This window comes from Andrographis paniculata, unplaced genomic scaffold, assembly GCF_009805555.1.
Source record: "Andrographis paniculata isolate CXL003 unplaced genomic scaffold, ASM980555v1 Contig71END, whole genome shotgun sequence".
In the NCBI taxonomy this organism is placed as follows: domain Eukaryota; kingdom Viridiplantae; phylum Streptophyta; class Magnoliopsida; order Lamiales; family Acanthaceae; genus Andrographis; species Andrographis paniculata.
Window position 1 is genome coordinate 1,883,480 of NW_026137608.1, and position 26,735 is coordinate 1,910,214.

The 26,735-nt window shown below is 37.2% G+C and overlaps 1 protein-coding gene and 1 long non-coding RNA gene across 2 annotated transcripts; both read right to left on the reverse strand.

Moving 5' to 3' along the window:
• Positions 1 to 16,701: 16,701 nt before the first annotated feature.
• On the reverse strand, positions 16,702 to 18,691 carry LOC127264665 (uncharacterized). Its single transcript, XR_007841837.1, has 3 exons — positions 18,596 to 18,691; positions 18,105 to 18,161; positions 16,702 to 16,985 (listed from the first exon to the last, which is right to left on the reverse strand). It is a non-coding gene; the product is annotated as an uncharacterized LOC127264665 (long non-coding RNA).
• Positions 18,692 to 22,586: 3,895 nt separating this feature from the next.
• Positions 22,587 to 25,885, reverse strand: LOC127264797 (uncharacterized). The gene is made up of 4 exons (XM_051294341.1): positions 25,790 to 25,885; positions 25,298 to 25,354; positions 22,698 to 23,706; positions 22,587 to 22,653 (listed from the first exon to the last, which is right to left on the reverse strand). Exons 3-4 carry the CDS (start codon positions 23,306 to 23,308, stop codon positions 22,587 to 22,589), a joined length of 678 nt encoding a protein of 225 aa, XP_051150298.1. The 5' UTR covers positions 23,309 to 23,706; positions 25,298 to 25,354; positions 25,790 to 25,885.
• Positions 25,886 to 26,735: the final 850 nt, after the last annotated feature.

Sequence of the window (26,735 nt, forward strand, 5' to 3'; positions counted from 1 at the left end):
TACCCGTTAGAGATAAAGAAAATAATTGCAACCGATTCCAGTCATTTTATCCTAAGTGTCCGCACTGAGCTGTAAATTTGCCAATATGCTCTATCGTTGATCTCCCATCTTCGCCTAAGAACAATGTAAAATCTGGCGCTTTATTTCGAACAGGCAACGACATCGTCTCACTTACCCAATTTGGATAAGGTCTTTGATACACTGGTCACTCTTCAAACTTCATTCGTGGGAAAGCCCTTCATATAGTTTCCACTAGAATATCTGTATCTATCAATGGTCAGGCATCCTGCTGATTAGGAATCAGCGGCTGCCCTCCTAGTATCCAAGCTTGGTCAGCCATTCCTCTCTGAGGGACAACGGCATATGGAGGCTGCTGAACCCACAACTGTGGAGGTGCATATGTAGGTTGACCTGTGAACTGCCCTGGCGATGTTGTCCCTAGAAAGGTTCCATAAACACCGCTTCCCGCGACATCTGGTCCTCCTACCATCTGAGGGCCAAAGCCTCCGCTGGTTTGCCCTCCTTGCAGGCTTGGGAGAATCGTTACAATGCAGAACTGCAATCCTGCTCCACTCGTCGGCCCCCTGGGCGATCCAACGTTTCCACGACCTAAGCTGGAACTGACATTCCCTGTGACGGATGGAATCCCTCCACCAGATGGGGCTATTCCTCTCGGACCTCCATATATATTTCCTGAAATTCAAGAATTCTGAACTCCATTAGCCGCTGCTCGACGTTCTTCTTTGCGAATCTGAAACGCTTCATTCCTCATAGTTGGCCGGATCACATTAGCCACTTGTCTAGAGATTTCGTACGTGATATCCCCGATTTCAGCCTGAATACATTGATTCACTTCTCTACGTACCATATTCACCATCATTTCGGTCGATGATGATTCTTCTTCTTTCCTCAGCCCTGGGGAGCAGCTTCCACTAGGATGAACTGACGTTTCAATTCCAGTATTTCATGCACCGATATTCAGACCTAAGCTCTGATTCTGATTTTTCATGGTGATCACTTTACCACAACGAAGTTGCATACACGAACACAAATCCAACTTGGTTCCACCGGGCGTGCCAATTGTTAGGATCCCGAATTTCAGGTTCCAACAATATTTTATTTTCAAATCTCAATCAAACGAACATATATTAGTAACTTTATTAAATGAGCTTGATAATTTTATTTTTAAACCAAATAAAATCATGATAGTGGATTGAAAGTATCAATAGAAAACTAACAGAACTATTTTGATCATTATAACTTTTTATTAATAGTAGTAATTAAATATTATTATTGACAATAAGAAAATATAGAAAATATTATTATTAATAGTAGACATCTTTATGGGTTGTTAATTAATTAATTAATTAATTTATTTTTTGGCTGTGCCATTAGAGATAAAACTGGTTGGAGAGGAAGCAACAATATACTTTAAATGAGTACTCCCTCGTATTTGTTAGTTTTGTTTGCCAAATGTTATGAATATTAAATTTTCTAAAATTAGTTGAAGATTTCAAACTTATCTTTTTTAATAATTTAATTACTATTTATACTATATCCTTTTAAATATTTTCCAAATCAAATTATCAAATAATAGATTATGGATAACATCCAAAAACGCGGGCATATCACACATCAGCATTATAATAATAACGTGTATCAAGACGTCATGTTATAATATTAAAGGCTTCACAAAAATTCACCCTTTTTTTTTTGCAATAATAACATTTATTTCAAAAGGTATAAAATGCATCACCAACACCCACAATATTTCTTAAACACACAAAAAGAGTGTAACAATCATATTACGAAATAGTGTAAAAAAACGTGCATGCTGTCATGCAGAAATACCATGTCCCAAATGGTATGTCAATTATCGACCCGAGGGTCTAGTTACGAAGTCTGTAGGAGAAAAACACAATATCATCAGCAATACTAGCTGAGTATAAAAACAAATATGTAACCACAAAGCGCAACCAACCGTAACCCCAAAGTCATGACAATACTCATGACTATTCAAACTATCTTAACACATAACAATTTACGAATATAATATAATCAATCTAAAAAAGATAGCTCCAACTCGGCTATAACATAATAAATATCAATAGCCCACTCTTGGCAAAACGATAGTCACTTCCATGTCGATAGCCCACTCTCGACTAAACAATAATATATTTTTTATCGATAGCCGACTCCCGGCTAAACGATAAATAATACTATATCGATAGCCCACTTTTGGCTAAACGATAAACAATGTCATATTGATAGCCCACCCTCAGCTAAACGATAACAAATGTCACATCGATAGCCCACTCCCGGCTAAACTATAATAAATATCATATCGATAGCCCACTCCTGACTAAACAATAAGAAATATCAGATCCATAGCCCACTCCCGGCTAAACGATAATAAAAATATCACATCGATAGCTCACTCCTGGCTAAACCCTGATAAATTTCATATCGATAGCCCACTCTCGGTTAAACGATAATAAATATTATATCGATAGCCCACTCCCGGATAAACGATAATAAACATCACATCGATAGGCCACTCCCGACTAAACGATAATAATATCACATCAATAACCCACTCCCGGCTAAACGATGATAAATTTCGATAGCCCTCTCCCAGCTAAACGATAATCAATATAACATCGATAGCGCACTCCCGGCTAAACGATAATAAATGCCATACGGATAGCCCATTCCCAGCTAAACGATAATAAATATCACATCGATAGCCCACTCCCGACTAAACGATGATAAATATCATATCGATATCCCACTCCTGGAAAAACGATGATAAATGTCATATCGATAGCCCACTCCTGGCTAAACGATAATAAATATCACATCGATAGTCGACTCCCAGCTAAACAATGATAAATGCAATATAATCACACAAATCACATAAATACATAGCACATCGTATCACGTATCTCACTTGATTAGACATATATCACAACATAAGACATGCAACCACAATTCACATCTAAGCACACAATCAAAGATATAATCAATTGCCTATTCATTTTAGGCACAGTCTGATGGCTATTTGACTTACGATATTTATGTCCATACCTTGATTGCGGATAGGATTTACCAAGCAGTTATTCGAACAATCCCCTATAACGATCAGAATAATTTAAAATAACAATCCATCTCAAATCAAAACAAAGACGTCATAATAGTATGAGATACCTGCTTATTCAAAAACAAATTTCTCCAACTAGCTCGTTCGGTTTCAAAATTTTTCATTTGGTAGAATACTATATTTTTACTATAAAACTCTTATGCCTCATAATATTTATAATGTCTAATTATTAAATAAAAATCCTTAAAAATATGAACAAACAAGCAGGTGAAATACAGTACTATTTTCAATTTGACTTTGATCGATACGAAATTTTTATAATATAACGCTAGGGCTACGAAAAGGCTATTAGCTAAATAAATTCGTCGATTAAATAATTAAATAGTCAATTATGAATTTTCGAAGGAATTTTTAATTTAATACACTAATATCTAAATTTTTTTTAAAAATTATAATTAAACTCTACTCAAAACAAGGAACATCGTACCGAAATCGAAATTAAAATTGAACTGCTAATACTTTTTTTTTTCTTTTTTTTATCTTCTTCCTCCCTTCTTTCTTTTCTTTCCCGGCGCGTTTGTTGCAGCTTAGAATTGGGTTGCTTTCTTTGACTTCTCTTTTTAATATATATAATTATATTATTATTATTATTATCATTACAATAGTTAGCATATGTATTCATTATCATATCGTCTTTATTATTATTTACTATTATTAGTATATTACTAAATTATTATTTATATATATATTATATTTTATATGTGTTACTATAGATATTTATCGTTTTAACAATCTGTTCAATTATACTTAATATATAAAATAAACAAATAATTTATTCTAGAATATTAAATTTTTAATATTATAAATATTATCAAAATATTTATTTGATATAATAACATTATTTTATATATTCTAAAATTGGAGTATTACATTCACTCCTTCTTAAAAGAATTTTGTCCCCGAAATCAACCAAAATCACGACCTCTAAAATAGCCTCAGCGCCACAGTCTTATAATCCAAACTCTCAACCAACAAGCCACTACCAATCACGCCCCAAACACTCGGGGTTCCCAAATCAATTTCATAACCTGTTCAACCTATCAAGTTTTAAGAGAGGCCAAAATCAAGATAACAACTAGTCAATAATTCCATATATCACAATAAGGCTCAGGTAGCTATCATGTTGATATCAAATCACAGAGTACCGTAAAGCTCAGAGTACCGCTCATGTATCAACGACTCATCTTCCCATGTGGCTTCCTCGACCCCATGTCGATGCCACAAAACTTTGACTAGAAGCACATTCGTATTCCTCAAGACTTTCACCCTTGTGTCCAAAATCTAAACAGGTTTCTCATTGTAGCTCAAGTCATTCTCTAACCTCACCTCATCAACTTGGACGTCGCTTCATCTATCGCCTCAATGACATTAAACACATCATGCACCTTGCCCAACTCACTAGGTAACTTCAATTGGTACGCCAAATTTCTAATGCACTCTACAATCGTGTAAGGACCAATGTAACGACCACTCAACTTTCCTCGAATGCCAAATCTTTTTATACACTTCATAGAGGTTACACGTTATAAGATGCGGTCCCCTACCTCGAACTCTTTCGTCCTTCGGTCCAGATCTTCATAACTTTTCTATCGACTCTAAGCTGCATGAATCCTATCTTTGATTACACGGATATGTTGAGTGGTCTCTTCTAATAGTTTGGGTTCCAATAGAGCTCTATCACTCGGATCTTCCCAACACAGTGAAATCCTACAACGTCTCCCATTCAAAACCTCAAAATTTACAACCTTAATGCTTGAGTGATAACTGTTATTATACAAAAATTTGATAAAGCTAAGACAATCAGGCCATGAAGTCTGAAATTGCAGCACACAAGCCCTCAACATCTCTTCAAAAGTCTGAGTGGTCCTCTCCGTCTGACCCTCAATCATCGAATGGAATACAGTATTGAAACTCAATTTTGTCCCAAGTTCATGCAGCATATGTGTCCAAAAGTGGGACATAAACTTGGAATCTGCATCTGAAATTATACTAGTTGGCACACTAAAGAGTTTCACCACGTTACACATGTACGCTTTAGCCAACTTAGTCATTGACCAATCCTTCCATATAGATATGAACATTGCAGCCTTTGACAATCTATCGACAACCATTCAAATTGAATCAACCTGGTTCTTACTCACTGGTAAGCCAGTCACGAAATCCATCGCTATTGAGTTTCATTTCCAACTTGGGACCTCAAGTGGATGGAACAGAGCCATCAGTCTACGATGCTTAATCTTCACATTTAATCACACAAGCCATTTTGAAACGTAATCAGCCACATATTTTCTCATACTAACCCATCAAAAATTCATTTTCAAGTCTTTATACATCTTATCACTCCCGGATGAACCGAGTAAGGTGATGAATGGACTTCATCCGTCAATCACTATTTGAAATCTCTAGTTGAGTCTGGTACGCACCATATCCTTTGAAGATGAAGGCTACCATCATTAGCCAACTCAAACCCACTATCTTTCTTGAGCTTCCCTTAGCGTACTCGTTCCATGATCTTAAAGCATTTAGGATCCATCTTTTGGCTTTCTCGAATCTCATCACACAAGGTAGGTGCAGCCGAAACTGCGTCCAATCTTTGACTCATCTCCTCACACAACTTGTCCGAAAATACAAGAGCACCAACATGATGACTTTTACGCCTTTGAACATCAGCCACCATATTCGCCTTGCCCTTGTGATATAAGATCACAATATCGTAATCCTTAATCAATTCTAATCAACTTCTCTATCTCAAGTTCAAGTCTTTCTACGTGAATACATATTTTAAGCTCTTATGGTCTGTGAAGATCCAGCATTTACTTCCTAAAAAATAATGCCTCCAGATACTCAATGCATGCACAATGGCTGCCATTTTCAAATCATAAGTCAGATATCTTTGCTCATTTGGTTTTAATTGTCTCGAAGCATATGTGATAACCCATCATTCTGCATCAAAACACAACCTAAACTATTGAGTGCGGAATCGGTGTAAATATCATAATCTTGCTCATCCTTGGGTAATGCCAACACAAGTGCAGAAGTCAATATCGACTTCAAATCCGATCATGCCGCCGCACATTTATCAATCCACTATAACTTGACTATTTTCTTTGTCAAATTTGTCAACCGTCGAGCTATCTTTGCAAAGTCCTAAATGAATCATCAATAGTAACCTGCTAAACCCAAAAAGCTTCTTACTTTCCCTACGTTGCATGGTACCTTCCAACCCGACACTGCCTCGACCTTCGAGGCATCCACGGTGACTTCTTTAGTAGATATAACTTGTCCAAGAAAATGTACACGTGACAACCAGAACTCGTATTTCGACAATTTTGCTTATAGCTCTCTTCTCGAAACTTCTCCAATACCATTCCCAAGTATTGGACATGTGCATCAGAATCTTTCAAATATATCAAGATGTCATCAATAAACACAACCACAAACTTATCCAGCCACTGCCCAAAAACACTTTGCATCAAATCAACAAACATAATTGGGGCATTTTTTTAATTCAAATGGCATCACAGTGAACTCAAAGTGTCCATATTGCATCCGAAAAGCCGTCTTTAGGATATCACTTTCCTTCACATGAATCTGATGATACCCAGATCTCAAATCCACCTTAAAGAAAAATTGTGCCCCTCTCAACTAATCGAACAAGTCCTCGGTCCTCGGGAGTGGATACTTGTTCTTTACTATCATTTTTTTTATTGCTCGATGGCCAATACAAAGCCTCAGAGACCCATCTTTCTTCCGTAGGAATAGTATAGGGCCTCCCCAAAGAGCTACTCGGCCGTATGTATCATTTCTCCAATAGTTCATCCAACTATTTCTTCAACTCTTTTATTTCAGTCAGAGCTATACGACAAGGTACCTTCGATACCGGTTGTGCTCCCGGTACCAAGTTTATTTTAAAATCAATCTCTCATTCTAGAGGAAATCCTAGAATCTCATAGGAAAAACATCGAAAAAATCTCCAACAATAGGAATGGTTTACAAGCTCTATTTCTTAGCTCGTGTGTCGCAAACCAAACACAAAAGACAAAACACCAAAAGATTGGATACCCTTTTCGAATCATCGAGAATATCGCCATAAAGATAACCACTTTAGACTTTGATGTCTGATAGGGCGTCGTCTCACGCTGCAAAATTTAAATAAAATAAACTTACTTCTACAATAAAAATAACATAGTACAGATGAAGTAGGGTCATTTCATCAGGGAATTAAAAAGGTTTTATTTTTTATTGTTTAATATATAAATATTATAAAGGGGGGAGGGTTGTAAGTAGGAAATAAAAATAAAATAACAAACTAAAAAATCTACAACTAAAAGATAAATTCAATAAAAAATAAGTTTCCAGTCTAGAATGAAATTGACAACTTGGGTAGTGGATTTGATCATTAATGAATATTTAATTTTATTGGTTTTTAAATAAATTAGTTATAGTTACCGACACGCGCCTAATAACCAACTCTTCCTTAATTTTTGATAGTTTAGGTACATCCGTCAGCTGCTTTCCTAATTAGACTAGAACCCTAGTGACGCCACAAAAAATTTACTAGTCTAACTGTCTTGCAGAACTAGAAGACTCTAATTCAATTTAACAATTACCAATGCGGAATTTTTTAAAATTGATTCCATAATTTCCTAATAGTCCCTGCCACTAGCTGCTACTTGAACCAAATTAAAACGCAATTACGGACTCCTAATTTAGTTTAACAATTTATATTTAATCTAATTGAAATACATGGCCACAATACCCAACGAAATCAAAGATTATTAAACATTAAAATCAGAAATTACAAAAATACTTGGGAACCAAAAAATATCATAAAATCAATACAAAATCTAATCTCACAAATCCATACCAAGTTGTTTCTTTCACTCCTAAACTAGAAAAGTAAACTACTCACTAATCATAGGAGGAAGAATAAAGAACACAAAGATAAACATCGCCTGAGAATGATGTTGGTAAATGTAGAACTTGAAATCTTCTTGGAAGAATCTTTCTCTTTCTTTTGCCCTTGCGCGATTTCTCCCTAAAATTGTTCTGCACGGTGTTCTTCTCCTTACTGTGAATGTGGCAAGTAGCACCTCCCTCATTCTTTATTTCCTTTATATTTGCCCTAATTTTATAACAATTGGGCTTTGGGCCTTTTAATTAATTCTTCAAGTTGTTGGGCCTTTTTGTTCTTTTTCCCCTCCAATTCTACCAATTTTTTATTTTTTTACTCTAAATCATAAATAAATAATATATACACAAATCAGGTAGAATCTAATCAAAATCAACCAAATATCGCAAATAATATGAATATTTAACCATGCGATTTCTGGCTATAAAATCTCCCCATACCTAGATCATGCTTGCCCTTAAGCATAAATTCAAAACAAGCCAAAAGAAATCGTAGGCGACTCAATATTACAAAAAAATCTAACACAATCAAATCAAGTGGAAATTCAATATATCAAGCTAAGTCAACTTCACAGGATAAAGTGTATGCGCACATGCTCTCTGAAAGAAATAAGTATGTATAATCAACTAACGCTCAAGTAGTGCATCAAAAGATAATCTCATAGGCTTGAATGAAAATCAAATCTCCCTTACTTAAGATATTGGAATTTACCATCAAGAATCAAAGGGACTTTTTATAAAGGTTGTAACTGGGCTGATGGTTAGGGATAGAAAAAAATGATATACAAAGGCTAAAATATGTCAGAAAAGAACACAATAAGAACACGATGCTAGCACATGAAAAATGATTCGGCATAAACAATGAAACTTTTACTTTATTCACTACCCAAACTTCAATAACATAATTATATCAATAATACTTCATCAAGATGATCTTTTTTTTTTTTTGCCCTTTTTTTTTTCTTTTCTTTTTCTTTTGGCCCATTTTTTAAATATATATATGTATATATATATGTCTTTCACTACCCATTCTCATTGCAGCAATCACTTCTAAAGGCATTATTTATTTATACTCAAACTTCATTTCTAACTGATGCCGAACAAATAAAGTGCATCAAAACATAAACTCAAAATAATTATTTCTAAAATATGGATCAAATCAGAGAAGACTTAATATAAAAAAAAAGGTATGAGGCTAAAAGACAGTTTAATATAGAAGAAAAATAGACTAAAAAGTCTCAAAGGGGCTAACTAGGGGAATTATATTGTGTTGAGTGATAAAGAAAGGCTCAATGGGGTTACCTAATGCCCTTGTCATTTTCAAAATGCAAGATTCGATAGTTGCAAGTTCAACATGCATAATAACTCAAGTTAGGTTATCTAATTGAGCACTACAAATCACACAAGAAAGAATTTCCAAAAGCTTGATAATATATAGCTTATTGTTTTTTATGTAAACTTTTTGGAATATTGGCTCAAATCTCACAGGTTCAAATGTAACTTGGCTCGACATATTTCGAAACCAATATCATCAATCATGCCAGACTAACCTATCACACAAACCACATTTGACTCACTTCAGACAAATCTCAAAAATATGCAAAAGAACAATAAATCAAGCATAAAAGTAGCACAAAATGAAAAAAATTGCCCAAAATATTTGCATCGGTCTCCCCACACCTAAAGCATGCATTGTCTCTAATACAATAAAAAAGTAAAGAAAAAATGATTACGATACTTCTCTAGAATCTGTAAGGTTGGTGCGATTGCATGTTTTTTCTTTGGATTCCAAACTTCCTCAATTTGATTATGCGAATCTTTTAGCCAATACCAAAATTGATGGCTCACAGAGGTCGGATAAGCTGAGCAGGGAGAAAGAAGAAGAAAGACGACAGCTTGGTGGATCGCCATTTAGAAATTAAGTTTTTTTTTTTCAAAATTCTTCAAGAAGTTTCCTACAAAAAAATAAAAAATCAAACTCATATAGTCGAAATTTAAAAATAAAACAAAAACTAAAGAAACTAAATGAAATAAAGCTAGAAAAATTGGGTTGCTTCCCAAGAAGTGTCATTCTTTAACGTCTTTGGCTAGACGTAGTTTCCACATTAGCCATTAGGTAGTACTAGCCCGCACCGTCTTACCCATTTCAGTTTTTGTCTTTTACTTCCATATTTAAAATGATGATTACTCACAAAAAATTTCTCTGCAAGATTCACATCATTTAAGTGAACAGGCTCCAACTGATTCGGATGAGGCTTCGATTTTATGTCCAGGATAGATTTCTAATGAAATCCCAAGACTAGGCTTCGATTTTATGTCCAGGATCGATTTCTAATAAAATCCCAAGACTTTCTGCATACTTTTGTCAATAACATTCATACTGCACAACGCATTAGATGTTTCAAGGTATTTTATAGAATCAGAAATATTAAATTGCACTTTCTCACCGTCAAATTCCATAGAGCGTATACCTTGTTTCACATCAATTTTAGTTTATGCGGTGCACATAAATGGTCTACCTAGTAAAATCAGTGCAAAATTTGGAGAATTATCATCATGCATATCAAGCACATAAAAATCAACCGGAAAAATTAATTCATTAACTTGCACTAGGACATCTTCAATCATTCCTTCAGGGTAAGCATTTGTCATATCGGCTAATTGTATAATAATCCTAGTTTTTAACGGCCCAATATTCAAAGACTTATAAATAGATTTAGGCATTACATTAATTCCGGCTCCTAAATCTAATATTGCTCATTTAATCTCCAATTTACCTATCTTGCAAGGAACTAAAAACATACCTGGATCTCCGCATTTAGGAGGAAGCTTATGTTGTAAAATAGTAGATACGTTCTCACCAGTGATTATGCATTCATCTCCTCGTAGTCTTTTCTTGTTCGCATAAAGATCCTTCAAAACTTTTTCATATTTCGGCACTTGTTTGATCGCATCTAGTAGGGGTATGCTCAATTCCACCTTTCGAAACATCTTCATCATCTCCTTATTTTTGTCATCCTTCTTTGGTTTTGCCAACCTGGAAAGAACCCGTGCAATGTTAGTTTTATGATAAGTAGGTGTTTCAGAATTTACCTTGTCCGATACTTCGTTGGCGACTTTCTCTATTTCTTTCTCAATGTCATCCTCATTCTTGTCATTTTGAACTTCAGCTTTTGATACTTCTAAATCTTTGCCACTCTGTATAACAATCGAGCTTACATTCCTCAGATTGGCGTCGGGTTGTAAAGGCAATCCACCTTTTTCTCTTGACTTCATCCCATACATCTCACTCGCTATTTGTCCTACTTGTTCTTCCAAGTTTCTTATGATATTCTGAGTTTCCTGTTGAAATTGCAACATGTTAGGCGCCATAGTTTTCATCATATCCTCTAAGGAATTACTCAGAACCATTTGAGGGGGTTGTGGAGGGTGGTTAGGTGCTGAAAATCCCCTTGAATGATCTCCAAAGTTAGCTTGTTGATTCCCATACTTTAAGTTCAGTAGATCTTTCCATCCTGGATTGTAGGTATTCAAGTAGTAGTTGTATGCTCTTGGGATGAATCCTGCAACACTGACATCTACTTATTGACTCAAAGTATGACAAATATCAGTATAATGTTCCGAACCTACACAGATCCCACAAACCTTAACTTGTGCCTTCCCTACAATAAATTGTCAAACAAATTAAGTCTTCTCAGTCAATTGTTGTTGAATAGAACTCACCTTGCTTGCTTCTTTAACTGCTACTGCTTCTCTTGGTCCGAACTGTTATGAGTTCATCACTATATTATTCAGTAAGTCACACGCCTCTCTAGGAGTTTTGTTCATCAAAGCCCCTTCACTTGTTGCGTCTATGATTCTCTTATCGATGGAAGTCAAGCCTTCATAGAAATATTGAATCAGTAATTGCATGGGGATTTGGTGATGGGGGCATCTAATAAGTAAAACATTAAATGGTTCCAATATTCAAATAAAGAATCTCATGTATGTTGTGTGATTCCGCATATCTCTTTCCTCATGATCACAGCTTGTGAGGCGGGAAAGTACTTCTCGAGAAACTTCCTCTTCATGTCAGTCCATGTAGTGATGCTTCTGGCAGGTAGTTGAATAGTCAATCTTTTGCAGCGTCTTTCAGTGAGAAGGGAAAAGCACGAAGCTTGATTTGATCTTCTGTTACTCCTTGTGGCTTCACACTTGTGCAGATGACATCAAATTCTTGAAGATGCTTATGTAGATCTTCTTCGGAAAACCCATGGAAAGAAGGCAACAAGTGTATTAGTCCTGCTTTTAATTAAAAAACACTGTTACTGTCTACCTTTGGGTATGTGATGCAGAGATGTTGCTGGGACAAGTTAGGAGTTGTCAGCACCCTTAGTGTCCTTTGATCCATCTCTTCTTCTAGCTCATCTTGTTAGAACTAAAATCACTAGATGATTCTGAAACTAAATATTTTTGGCGACGCTCCCTAGTTTCTTTTCTCAATCGATGCACAATTTTCTCAATTTCGGGATTGAAACTCAAGATTCCTGTGTGATCAAATCTCGACATAAACTATAAAAATTCAGATTTTTTAGATAATAGATAACAACCAAAGATAAATAAACCTATTAAAATTCCCCAGCAACGGCGCCAAAATTTGACAGACGGTCGTCACACGCTGCAAAATTTAAATAAAATAAACCTACTTCTACAATAAAAATAACGTAGTATAGATGAAGTAGGATCGTCTCCTCAGGGAATTAAAAAGGTTTTATTTTTGATTGTTTAATATATAGATATAATAAAATGGGGGGTTTTGGAAGTAGGAAATAAAAATAAAATAGCAAACTAAAAAATCTACGACTAAAAGATAAATTCAATAAAAATAAGTTTCCAATCTATGAATGAAATTCACAACTTGGGTAGTGGATTTGATCATCGATAAATATTTAATTTTAATTGTTTCTAAATAAATTAGTTATAGTTACCGACATGCACCTAATAACCAACTCTTCCTTAATTTTCGACAGTCTAGGTACGCCTGTCAGCTACTTTCCTAATTAGACTAGAATCCTAGTGACGCCATAAAAAATTTACTAGCCTAACCACCTTGCAAACTAGAAGAACCTAATTCAATTTAACAATTACCTATGTGGAATTGTTTAAAATTGATTCTGTAATTTTCTAATGGTGTCTGCTACTAGTTGCTACTTGAACTAAATTAAAATGCAATTACAGACACCTGATTTAGTTTAGCAATTGATCTTTAATCTAATTGAAATATCTGGCCACAATACCCAACCAAATCAAAGATTATTAAACATTAAAATCAGAAATTACAAAAATACTTAGGAACCAAGAAAGATCATAAAATTAAAATAAAATCTAATCTCACAAATCCATTCCAAGTTGTTTCTTTCACTCCTAAAGTAGAAAAGTAAACAACTCGCTAATCATAGAAGGAAGAACAAAGAAACCAAAGATAAACATCGCCAGAGAATGATGTTGGTATAGGTAGAAATTGAAATCTTCTTGGAAGAATCTTTCTCATTCTTGCCCTTGCGCGATTTCTCCCTGGAACTGTTCTGCATGGTGTTTCCTCCTTGCTGTGAATGTAGCAAGTGGCGCCTCTCTCATTCTTTATTTTCTTTATATTTGCCCTAATTTTGTAACAATTGGGCTTTGGGCCTTTTAATTAATTCTTCAAGTCATTGGGTCTTTTTGTTCTCTTTTCCCTTCAATTCTACCAATATTATTATTTTTCTCCTGAAAATCATAAATAATTAATATATACACAAATCAGGTATAATCTAATCAAAATCAACCAAATACCACAAATAATATAAATATTTAACGTATGCGATTTTTTGTTATCAATTTCCTCGGCTGCTTGTAGTACGACGTCCTCACTTCATCCATCATCCATCATCCTAAGAGTTAGCTTGCAAAAGTGAGAATCCCATTGGGCTAGATACTTCTGCAACCAATCAATTCCCAAGATCAAGTCAAACTCATTCAACTCTAGCACCAAAAAATCAATAGCAAACACTAATTAATTAACTACCACAGACACATAACATATTATAGTATCACAGAGAAGGTCCTGACCCGAAGGCAAAACTATACTCATAAAAGTAGACTCAAACTCAGATAAGCCACATAATCAAGCAAAACTTGCAACAATTAAGGAACAAAAGGTACCCGAATTAAACAATGAAAATTTAGAGTTATAGGATACGAGGAGTGTACCCATCATCAAATTGCCTTGAACATGTAGAGATCGTCCACGTGAAGTCATTTCTCACTTTACTACACGAAGGATAAGTTAAACTATAAGCAACCTATTAAGATCAATCGCAACAAGAGATTAGCCTAATGCATCAAGTCAAGCTCACACGCAATACATAAAATTACAAAAGGTCAATCGACTCAAATGTCATATCCAATTGATCAAGTAATTCTGCAAACACAATTGATAGGCAATCAAATCACAACAAGAGTTTAGCCTAATGCATCAAGTCAAGCTCACATGCAATACATAGAAGCACAAAAGGTCAATAGGCTCAAATGTCATATCCAATTAATCAAGTAATTCTGCAAACACAATTGATAGGAAATCAAATCACATCACGCAATGTAGAGATGTATGCAATGCAAGCCCCAAGTCCCCAAAATCGATTTCATAATGCATGCACTGCAAAACTTTTCCAAAAATGGGTATGTTGTTTTATTTCAAAAACCATGCTCTGATAACACTATATGTAATAACCCAAAACATGGACATGTCACACGCCAACATTATAACAATAATGTATATCAACACGCCATGCTATAATGCTAAGGCTTCACAAAACTTCACTTAGAGATATTAATAAACAGACGGGTTCAATACACTGTTGTTTTCAATTTGACTTGGATGGATCGATATGAAATTCTCAAAATATAATACTAAGGCTACGAAAAGGCTATTAGCTAAAGAAATTCGTCGATTAAATATCTAAATAGTCAATTATGAATTTTCGAAGGAATTTCTAATCTAATACAACAATATCCATATATTTTAACAATTATAATTAAACCCTACTCACAACAAAGGAATAAGGTACCGAAATGAGAATTAAACTCGAATACTCAAATCTTTTTCTTTCTTACCTTTATTTTTGTTCTATCTTTTCTTCTTCTTTTTCCGGGCATTTGCTTCTGCTTGGGTTGGGTTGCTTTCTTTGACTTTTGCTTTTAATATATATAATTTTTACGCATAAAATTTAGAATTAGGTTAAAAAGCCCAAGGGAAAAAGAAAAATGGGCCTAACAATCGAGATGATCGAGCTGGTCGAGGGGCATTGCGGGAAACTCAGGTAAAATAGATGCATTTCTAAGGACATAGTAGGTCAGGAGGTCCGCAGGTTGGAAGGTCCGCAAGTCGGAAGGTTTGTGGGTCGGAAAGTCCGCAAGTCGGAAGGTCCGTGGGTCGGAAGGTCCTCAAGTCGGGAGGTCTGCAGGTCGGAAGGTCCGTAGTTCGGAAAGTCTGCGGGTCGGAAAGTCCGCAGGTCGAAGGGTCCGCGGATAGGAAAATACGCAAGTCGGAAGGTCCGTGGGTCGGAAGGTCCTCAGGTCGGCAGGTTTGCAGGTCGGAAGGTCCGTAGTTCGGAAAGTCCGCGGGTCGGAAAGTCCGCAGGTTGGAGGGTCCGCGGGTCGGTAAGTCCGCAAGTTGGAAGGTCCGTGGGTCGGAAGGTCCTCAGGTCGGGAGGTCTGCAAGTCGGGAGGTTTGCGGCTGGACCAAACAAGTCATATGGTCTATAAGTTGGGAGGTTTGCGGCTGGACCAAAAAAGTCGGATGGTCTGTAAGTCGGGAGGTTTGCGGTTGGACCAAACAAGTCAGATGGTCTGTAAGTCGGGAGGTTTTCGGCTGAACCAAACAATTCAGACCAATAAGGCTGAAGATTTGCGGTCGGACCAGAAGGGCGGAAGGTCTGCGGTCGGTCCAAAGAGTTGGATATTGTTGAGAGTAAATAAGATTGATAATTTCGGTCGGCTGAGGGCACGTGTCAGCAGGAGAGGGGTTAGCAGACGGTTGAAAAGAAGCGTTATAACCGTTCGGGCGACGGTTTCCAGTACTGTTTCTGAAGAGTATTTAAGGCTTAAAATTTGCAACTGGCAATTGATCTTCAATCATCTACAAACGACATCAATGTCAAGATTTCTGATCCTACATCAACAGAGAATTTCATACGACTGAGGTCTGGCCGAATCATCAGAAAACTAAGTATGGTAGGCTCGCAACCTCAATCATCATCAGCACCGGCGGGAGAAAATGTTTCACCACCCGTCATGCCAAATTCAGAGGAGATTCCTCAACCACCTACCGATTGGTTGTCTTATGTTCAAAAATTGAACAATCAGCATACTTCGGCGATGCAGAACATGTTGCGCAAGCAACAGAACATCATGTTGTGCGAGCAACAAAATCTTATGCAGAACATGTTAGATCAAGCATTATCAAGGGTTACTCTTCAACCCACCCAGACGCTGCCAAGGGTGTCACCATTAGGAATGCAAGAAAATTTTGCAGGGTCATCATATGTGGACAACACACTTCCATGCGCCACAACGTTCAACAGAACAGATAGGAGGAAGACTCCTCTTGTAACACCCCCAGTTGGCTCATACTGGAAATGCTACCGCCACACTGCATCATGAGGTCGTCACCTCCTACTTCGGGCCCCACAACACAGTGTTAAGGCTAAAATTAATTATATAAGCATTTTATTATTCCCAAAAAAAAACAAGTTTATAAATATTTACAAAAACATACTCCCAAAACGGGAGGTTTTTCTAGTTAGAATTTACATATAATACATCAGATGCAGTTCACTCATTCAGCCCGTCTTTCTATCTCCCGAGACGTCCCCTGTCCCGGAGGTGCCATGCGTACCTGAATCAAATATTTTTCTTAAAAGCAGTCTAGAATTAAATCCATTTTAAGAACTAACATAAAATATGCCATGTCATGCTCGAAAATATAGTTTAATTTCCGTCATTTGCAAAATAAATGCCATGCCATGCCCATACTGAAATAATGTAACAATAATGTCAAAATCGACAACTCATGCACATATACCCATATACATATGTCAAAGTGAGCAGCCGGAATAACCTCGGCTCCATAATAACAGCTCACTAGACTATCATCAATAAATAGCCGGAAAATCCTCGGCTCAAGGAAGGACCTGGTAAACCCATAATAATATAACGGTCACCCGGTCACTTCCATATACCCACCATACGACTCCCGCAATCAATACATGGATAGCCGAGCGTTGTCGCCATTAACCACAAGACACCCCATAGTCTGTGATAGCGAAGATAGGACCCTCCTGTCTAGCCCTACCCCGTGTAGCGTAGTAGAATCCGTGCAACCTGGAATCACCCGAAGGAAACCCGGAAACTCTACTCCTCCTCGCACGCCCTAACGGGATCGCGTTTGGAGTTTGGCATATGATCCTAAACTACCGGTAGACCTCACTAGTAGCTACTCCAATGAGTGGAACAACACCGAACACGAATGATTAGACCAAATACGTCTCAACTGCAATGGGTCTAATCCCTGAATGACCGTGCGACTAAGTCACCCAGTTGTCCGACTACTATCGTCCACTATCGCCAAAGTGTTACGGTACATCGGGGTCGAATATCCTAACCCCAGATGATGCCCTCGCCTAGCACTACCGCACACGGCGACTAAACGATAGATCCATAAAACATATCCGATAAATCGTGCGATGTGTGCAGCATGTCAATAAGTGAATTTAATGAAAAGGGCTGGTGAGACGGCCCACCTATCCTCCTTTTCATAAATTCACCAACACGATCAAATACGTATATCAATTATCGTAAAACGAAGTTTCACACATGTATATACACACACATATATACATATATAGATGCACTGACCAAATGATTCCACATAATATCATATCAATATCAGAATCAGAATCACATGCAACATAAATACCTAATTTCTTAAAATTAGATTTAATTCCCTACTGCTTACCTCCTACCGATACTTTCTGGATTTTCTAACTTCACCCAAATCTCCTCCAACGTACACCTGTCCCATTATTTACTCAAATCAGATGAGCTTTATGCTTATTCTCAGGAGCTACCTGCTTATTCAAAAGCTAATTTCTATAATTAACTCGTCGGGCTCCAAACTTTTATATTTAGTAGAATATGATATTCTAGCTATAAAATCCTTCTACCTCATAATATTTATATTGCCCGATTATTAAATAAAAATACGCAAAGGTATGAACAAGCAGGCAGGTGCAATATACTGCCGTTTTTTATTCGACTTGGATTGGTACGAAATTCTCAAAATATAATGTCGGCGCTACGAATAGGCTATTAGCTAAAGAAATTCATCGATTAAATAGCTAAATAGCCAATTTTGAATTTTTGAAGAATTTCTAATTTAATACTCCAATATCAAAATTCGTATTAAAATTTATAATCGGACTCTACGAATAGCAAGGAATACCATACCCAAGTCGGAATTGGAATCGGACGGCTAAATCTTTTTCTTTCTTTTTTTCTTTTTCTCCTTTTTTCTCCTTCACGTTTCTTCCTCTGCCTTCCTTCGCTTCGCAAGTAAGTTTGCTTGTTTTATATATATAATTATATTATTATTATATATATATATTATATACATTATATTATATTATATTATATTATATTATATTATTATTATTAGCGTTATTATTATTATTATTATTATAAATATTATCTTCATCATCATTACTTTTATTATTATATTATTATTATATATTTTATATTTATATTTATCGATATTTATCCATTTAACAGTCTATTTAATTATAACTAATATACAAAATTGGAATATAATTTATCCCAAAATATTAATTTCTTGATTCCATTACTATTGTCAAATATTTATTTGCTATAATAATATTATTTTATACATTCCGAAATCGGGGCATTACAATCCACTTCCCCTTAAAAAGATTTCGTCCCCGAAATCTAAACTCAAACACATAACAAGGCAACTTAATTAAACAATTGTGGGTATGCCTTGAACATTTCTTGTTCTACTTCCCACGTGGCCTCTTCCGCTCCATGTCTGGACCACATTACTTTCACCATACGAATATCTCGATTCCTCATGGTTCGGACCTTTGTGTCCATGATCCACAGAGGCTTTTCTTCATACGAAATATCTTCATTCAGCTCTATCTCATCTGGAGATAAAATATGAGAAGGATCTGCAACATACATACGAAGCTGAGATATATGAAACACATTATGGATACGCTCCATAGAATTTGGAAGTGCCAACCGATAGGCCCAATCACCAACTCGATCGACAATTTCATAAGGTCCAACATAACGCGGACTCAATTTTCCTTTAATCCCAAACCTTCTAATACCTTTCATTGGGGATACTTTCAATAAGACAAAATCTCCACTTTGAAATTGACCCTCACGTCGGGCTCTATCGGCATAACTCTTTTGACGATCTTGAGCTGCCTTCATCTTTTCTCTGATAATTCGAATCTTATTTTTCGATTCCTCAATCATTTCCGGACCCAGTATCAGTCGATCACTCATATCGTCCCAACTCAAAGGAGTTCTGCATTTTCGACCATAAAGAGCTTCAAAAGGAGCCATTCCGATACTTGCTTGATGGCTATTATTATATGAAAATTCCACTAAATCCAAGTGGTCTTCCCAACTCCCTTGAAATTCCATAGCACAAGCTCTTAGCATATCTTCCAGAATACGGATAGTTCTTTCTGACTGACCATCAGTCATAGGATGGAATGCAGTACTCATATGCAACTGAGTACCAAAGGCTTCCTGCAATTTTTGCCAAAATCGAGATTGAAAACGTGGATCACGATCTGATATGATCACCTCAGGAATACCGTGTCGTTTAACCACATAATGAACATATAATTTGGCCAATTTCTGCATACTCCAAGTCATACGTACTGGAATGAACACTGCTGACTTGGTCAATCTGTCTATAATTACCCAAATTGCATCTGTTCCCGACTTTGACCTTGGAAGTCCTGTTACAAAATCCATTGCGATAGAATCCCATTTCCAGAGTGGAACTTCTAAAGGTTGTAGCAACCCCATTGGTCTATGATGTTCTGCTTTTACCTTTTGACAATTTAAACATCGTGCAACAAATTTGGCTACATCCTTCTTCATGCCCTTCCACCAAAAATGTTGACGTAGGTCATGATACATTTTATTTCCCCCCGGATGCACTGAGTATGGTGTATTATGAGCCTCACTCATAATCTGCTCTTTCAAATCATTTCGATCCTTTGGGATACACCACCTCCCGTGAAATCGAAGACTCCCATCTGGAGCAATATTAAAATTTTGAGTCTGACCGTACTGAACTTTCACTGCAAGCTCAACCATTTTATTATCTTCCATTTGAGCCGCTCTAATGCGATCATAAATTTCAGGCTCAACTTGTATCATTTGCAAATATCCCCGAGTCATACCCCGTCCAAGTACCTCAATTTCCATCCGCGCTAAATCTTGGCACAGTTCATCGGCAACTGACATAGAACCCCACTTATGCCTTGGTTTGCGACTCAAGGCATCAGCGACAACATTTGCTTTGCCTTCATGATATACAATTTCTAGATCATAATCCTTCATCAATTCTAACCATCTTCTTTGTCTTAAATTCAATTCTTTTTGGGTGAAGATATATTTCAAACTTTGATGGTCAGTAAATATTCTGCAATGGGCTCCATAAAGATAGTGTCTCCAAATCTTCAAAGCAAACACAACTGCTGCCATTTCCAAGTCGTGTGTCGGATAATTCTCTTCGTGAGGTTTTAGTTGTCGTGATGCATAGGCAATAACTCTTTGATTCTGCATTAAGACACATCCCAATCCCTGCTTCGAAGCATCACTATACACTTCAAAATCCTCACCTTCCACTGGTAAAGCCAAAATTGGCGCTGAAGTTAATCGATGTTTCAATTCTAAAAAGGATGACTCACACTCGTGATCCCAGTTAATCTTTGCATCCTTTTTCAGCAAATTAGTTAATGGTTTTGCAACCTTCGAAAAATCAAGAACGAATCGCCGATAATATCCTGCCAAACCCAAAAAGCTTCTTACTTCTGATTGATTGGTAGGTCTTGGCCAATCTGAGATTGCCGCAACCTTAGAAGGATCTACTGAGATACCCTTAGCAGAAATCACATGCCCCAAGAAAGCAACCTTTTTCAACCAAAACTCACATTTGGATAACTTGGCATATAACTTCCTCGCACGCAGTGTGTTTAGTGTCACACGCAAATGTTTTACATGTGTCTTTTTATCTGGAGAATATGCCAAGATATCATCGATAAATATCACCACAAACTGATTGAGGTATGGTTGAAAAATTTGATTCATCAACTCCATAAACGCAGCCGGGGCGTTAGTCAACCCAAAGGACATAACCGTGAATTCATAATGCCCGTATCTAGTCCGAAAAGCTGTCTTCGGAATGTCATGCTCTGCAATCCTTAGCTGATGATATCCAGATCTCAAGTCAATCTTTGAGAATATAGTTGCACCTCTCAGTTGATCAAATAGATCATCAATCCTCGGAAGAGGATATTTGTTCTTCACCGTGACTTTGTTCAGTCCACGGTAGTCAATACATAACCTCAAACTTCCATCCTTCTTTTTCACAAATAAAACTGGAGCTCCCCAAGGCGATGTACTAGGCCGAATGTAACCCTTATCTAGCAATTCCTGTAGTTGCAATTTAAGTTCAGCTAGTTCTAAAGGTGCCATCCGGTATGGAGCCCTTGATACTGGCTCAGCACCCGGCACAATATCAATAGTAAAATCCACCTCACGAGCTGGTGGCATACCCGGAATGTCATCAGGAAATACATCAGGAAAATTTCGGACTACAGGAATATCTTGCAATCGCTGCTCCCCTTGGGTCAAATCTCTTACCTCACACAGATATACTGGAAACCCCTTACGAATAAATGATTGAAATGATAGGGATGAAATTACCTTCATAAAAGGTTGTCTGGCAGATCCTGCATAATTCACCAGTTCGCCCATCGCTCCAACCAGCGAAATTGATCTTTTTCGACAATCAAATTGAGCTTGATATGCCACTAACCAATCCATCCCCAATATTACATCGAACTCGGATAGCTTGATGCCCAACAAGTTAGTAACAAAATCAACCCCTTCAATACTAACCGGAATCTGCATATAAAGCTCTCGGCATTCCAGCACTTCTCCTGATGGAAGTAAAACTTCCACTACCACTTCTACTGATGAATTCAGACCCAATCGTCTAACTAGACGCTTAGATATGAACGAGAACGTTGCACCCGAATCGAATAACACAAGAGCAGGAAAACCGCAAACCAGAAATCTACCCGTTAAAACCTCACCTGGATGATAATCAGCTTCTGCTTGGGTAAGAACATTTATTCGTCCACGCTGGTCAGGTCCTCTGCCTGACTGCCTAGATGACGGACGTGACTGACTTCGACCACCTCGCCATGATGGTCCTAATCCTCTCCCTTGTGACTCTGAAGATGGCTGATGCCATGGCCTAACTCTCGGTTCTGGAAACTTCCTTGCAGTTACCACACTTGGACATAACCTGGCAATGTGACCACTACCACCACATTTAAAACATGTCAATGGAACTTTATCACAACGAGTACCTGGGTGGCTTGTTCCACAACGCCGACAAACAGCCCCCGATTGCTGAGACCTCTCCTGACTCGGTTCATTAATCGAAATCCCCTTATACGATGGCCCAGACCTAAACATTTGCCACCATTTCTTTTTACCCTTGGGTTCATCCTCCACTTTAGCTTTTCCCTTATCTCGAACCTGATGTTGATAACCTATTTCCTTCTCACTCTCCTTTTGTCTGACTTCCTGCTTCTGATAAAATCGGGCAGCACGCTCGTAAGCCTCATACAATGAACTGATATCCAACACCGCTAAAGCTTCTTGAATTCTGTGTTGCAACCCGTCTACAAAATGGTCAATTCTGTCTCGCTCACAGGAAAAGTAGTCAGGAACATACATCTCCAACTCATTAAACTTCACAAAATAATCCTCAACTGATATCGAGCCCTGCTTTAAGTCCAGCAATTCTTGCTTCTTCGCTTTTCGAATATGCGACGGTATAAACCTAGCCTTTAACTTTGCTTTAAATTCATCCCAAGTCATATCCACTTGGTCTACACCTGCAGCTTCTTCACCTAACCACCACCGATTTGCTCGGCCTTCCAAGAAATAGGCTCAAATATTAACTCGTTGATCTGGCGGAACCTGAACAACACGAAATATCTTTTCCATCTTTTCAACCCAAAACTCAAGGACTCCTGGCTCCACTGAACCAGAATATGTTGGTGGGTTATGCCGCATCACAGCATCAATGAAACTCCTCTGTTGAGGCATCATCGCGGCCATAAACTGCCGAAAGAAATCCTGACTAGGTGCCTCTGTTGGTACATGCGCTGGCACAGGATACTGTGACTCATCAGACGAAGGATCAAACTCTGGGCCTTGAATAGCCCTACGTACACCACCACCTCGAGAATTCGACATACTGCCCCCAATTTTTCCTGATTCAATATCAATTCAGCACACAGCTAAACCAAGCATAACAATAAAAGATAGATCACATTAACATGAATGCACCCGCAAAACCCAAACCTCACCAAACCAATTCAATATCATTATTATTTTCAAAACCTTTTTAATTCAAAGAGCCAAAATCTATCAAACCTAGGCTCTGATACCAACTTGTAACACCCCCAGTTGGCTCATACTGGAAATGCTACCGCCACACTGCATCATGAGGTCGTCACCTCCTACTTCGGGCCCCACAACACAGTGTTAAGGCTAAAATTAATTATATAAGCATTTTATTATTCCCAAAAAAAAACAAGTTTATAAATATTTACAAAAACATACTCCCAAAACGGGAGGTTTTTCTAGTTAGAATTTACATATAATACATCAGATGCAGTTCACTCATTCAGCCCGTCTTTCTATCTCCCGAGACGTCCCCTGTCCCGGAGGTGCCATGCGTACCTGAATCAAATATTTTTCTTAAAAGCAGTCTAGAATTAAATCCATTTTAAGAACTAACATAAAATATGCCATGTCATGCTCGAAAATATAGTTTAATTTCCGTCATTTGCAAAATAAATGCCATGCCATGCCCATACTGAAATAATGTAACAATAATGTCAAAATCGACAACTCATGCACATATACCCATATACATATGTCAAAGTGAGCAGCCGGAATAACCTCGGCTCCATAATAACAGCTCACTAGACTATCATCAATAAATAGCCGGAAAATCCTCGGCTCAAGGAAGGACCTGGTAAACCCATAATAATATAACGGTCACCCGGTCACTTCCATATACCCACCATACGACTCCCGCAATCAATACATGGATAGCCGAGCGTTGTCGCCATTAACCACAAGACACCCCATAGTCTGTGATAGCGAAGATAGGACCCTCCTGTCTAGCCCTACCCCGTGTAGCGTAGTAGAATCCGTGCAACTTGGAATCACCCGAAGGAAACTCGGAAACTCTACTCCTCCTCGCACGCCCTAACGGGATCGCGTTTGGAGTTTGGCATATGATCCTAAACTACCGGTAGACCTCACTAGTAGCTACTCCAATGAGTGGAACAACACCGAACACGAATGATTAGACCAAATACGTCTCAACTGCAATGGGTCTAATCCCTGAATGACCGTGCGACTAAGTCACCCAGTTGTCCGACTACTATCGTCCACTATCGCCAAAGTGTTACGGTACATCGGGGTCGAATATCCTAACCCCAGATGATGCCCTCGCCTAGCACTACCGCACACGGCGACTAAACGATAGATCCATAAAACATATCCGATAAATCGTGCGATGTGTGCAGCATGTCAATAAGTGAATTTAATGAAAAGGGCTGGTGAGACGGCCCACCTATCCTCCTTTTCATAAATTCACCAACACGATCAAATACGTATATCAATTATCGTAAAACGAAGTTTCACACATGTATATACACACACATATATACATATATAGATGCACTGACCAAATGATTCCACATAATATCATATCAATATCAGAATCAGAATCACATGCAACATAAATACCTAATTTCTTAAAATTAGATTTAATTCCCTACTGCTTACCTCCTACCGATACTTTCTGGATTTTCTAACTTCACCCAAATCTCCTCCAACGTACACCTGTCCCATTATTTACTCAAATCAGATGAGCTTTATGCTTATTCTCAGGAGCTACCTGCTTATTCAAAAGCTAATTTCTATAATTAACTCGTCGGGCTCCAAACTTTTATATTTAGTAGAATATGATATTCTAGCTATAAAATCCTTCTACCTCATAATATTTATATTGCCCGATTATTAAATAAAAATACGCAAAGGTATGAACAAGCAGGCAGGTGCAATATACTGCCGTTTTTTTATTCGACTTGGATTGGTACGAAATTCTCAAAATATAATGTCGGCGCTACGAATAGGCTATTAGCTAAAGAAATTCATCGATTAAATAGCTAAATAGCCAATTTTGAATTTTTGAAGAATTTCTAATTTAATACTCCAATATCAAAATTCGTATTAAAATTTATAATCGGACTCTACGAATAGCAAGGAATACCATACCCAAGTCGGAATTGGAATCGGACGGCTAAATCTTTTTCTTTCTTTTTTTCTTTTTCTCCTTTTTTCTCCTTCACGTTTCTTCCTCTGCCTTCCTTCGCTTCGCAAGTAAGTTTGCTTGTTTTATATATATAATTATATTATTATTATATATATATATATTATATACATTATATTATATTATATTATTATTATTAGCGTTATTATTATTATTATTATTATAAATATTATCTTCATCATCATTACTTTTATTATTATATTATTATTATATATTTTATATTTATATTTATCGATATTTATCCATTTAACAGTCTATTTAATTATAACTAATATACAAAATTGGAATATAATTTATCCCAAAATATTAATTTCTTGATTCCATTACTATTGTCAAATATTTATTTGCTATAATAATATTATTTTATACATTCCGAAATCGGGGCATTACACCTCTGACCTTCCCAAATAATATTCCTTTGGGACCAAGGGTTGAGAATGTGCAGCCGAAAATTACAAGGGAGGAAAGGCCAGGGGGACATGTGCAAGATCCTATTCTTATTCCTGTGCAAAATCCCATATATATTCCTGATCATCAACATTTTCGTTTGGGTGATGAAATTGCTCACGTATTGAGCGTTCAGTTTGGCCTAAATCCTCAGATGGCCAACCGACATGCTTGTCAAAGACCTTTTCCATAAAGGATTATTAATGAATATCCTCTCCCAAGGAATTACAGGCCACCAGATTTTCATGCTTTTTCTGGAGAGGATGGATCCTCTACTATAGAGCATGTGGGGCGTTTCACAGCATAGTTAGGGGAAATTGGTAACAATCCTTTTTATAGGTTACAACTGTTTGGATTGTCTCTGACTAGGACAGCTTTTTCATGGTTTGTAAGTCTGCCACCTGGGCAAATACAAACTTGGGAAGGTTTGGAGATGGCATTCCA

Excerpts from the sequence above, each read along its gene's own strand:
- LOC127264797 (XM_051294341.1), bottom strand. The coding sequence starts at position 23,308 with ATGACTTGGGATGAATTTAAAGCAAAGTTAAAGGCTAGGTTTATACCG. Across the intron at positions 22,654-22,697 it reads AGTGTGGTAACTGCAAGGAA|AGTCACAAGGGAGAGGATTA; the intron begins GTTTCCAGAACC and ends AGCCATCTTCAG.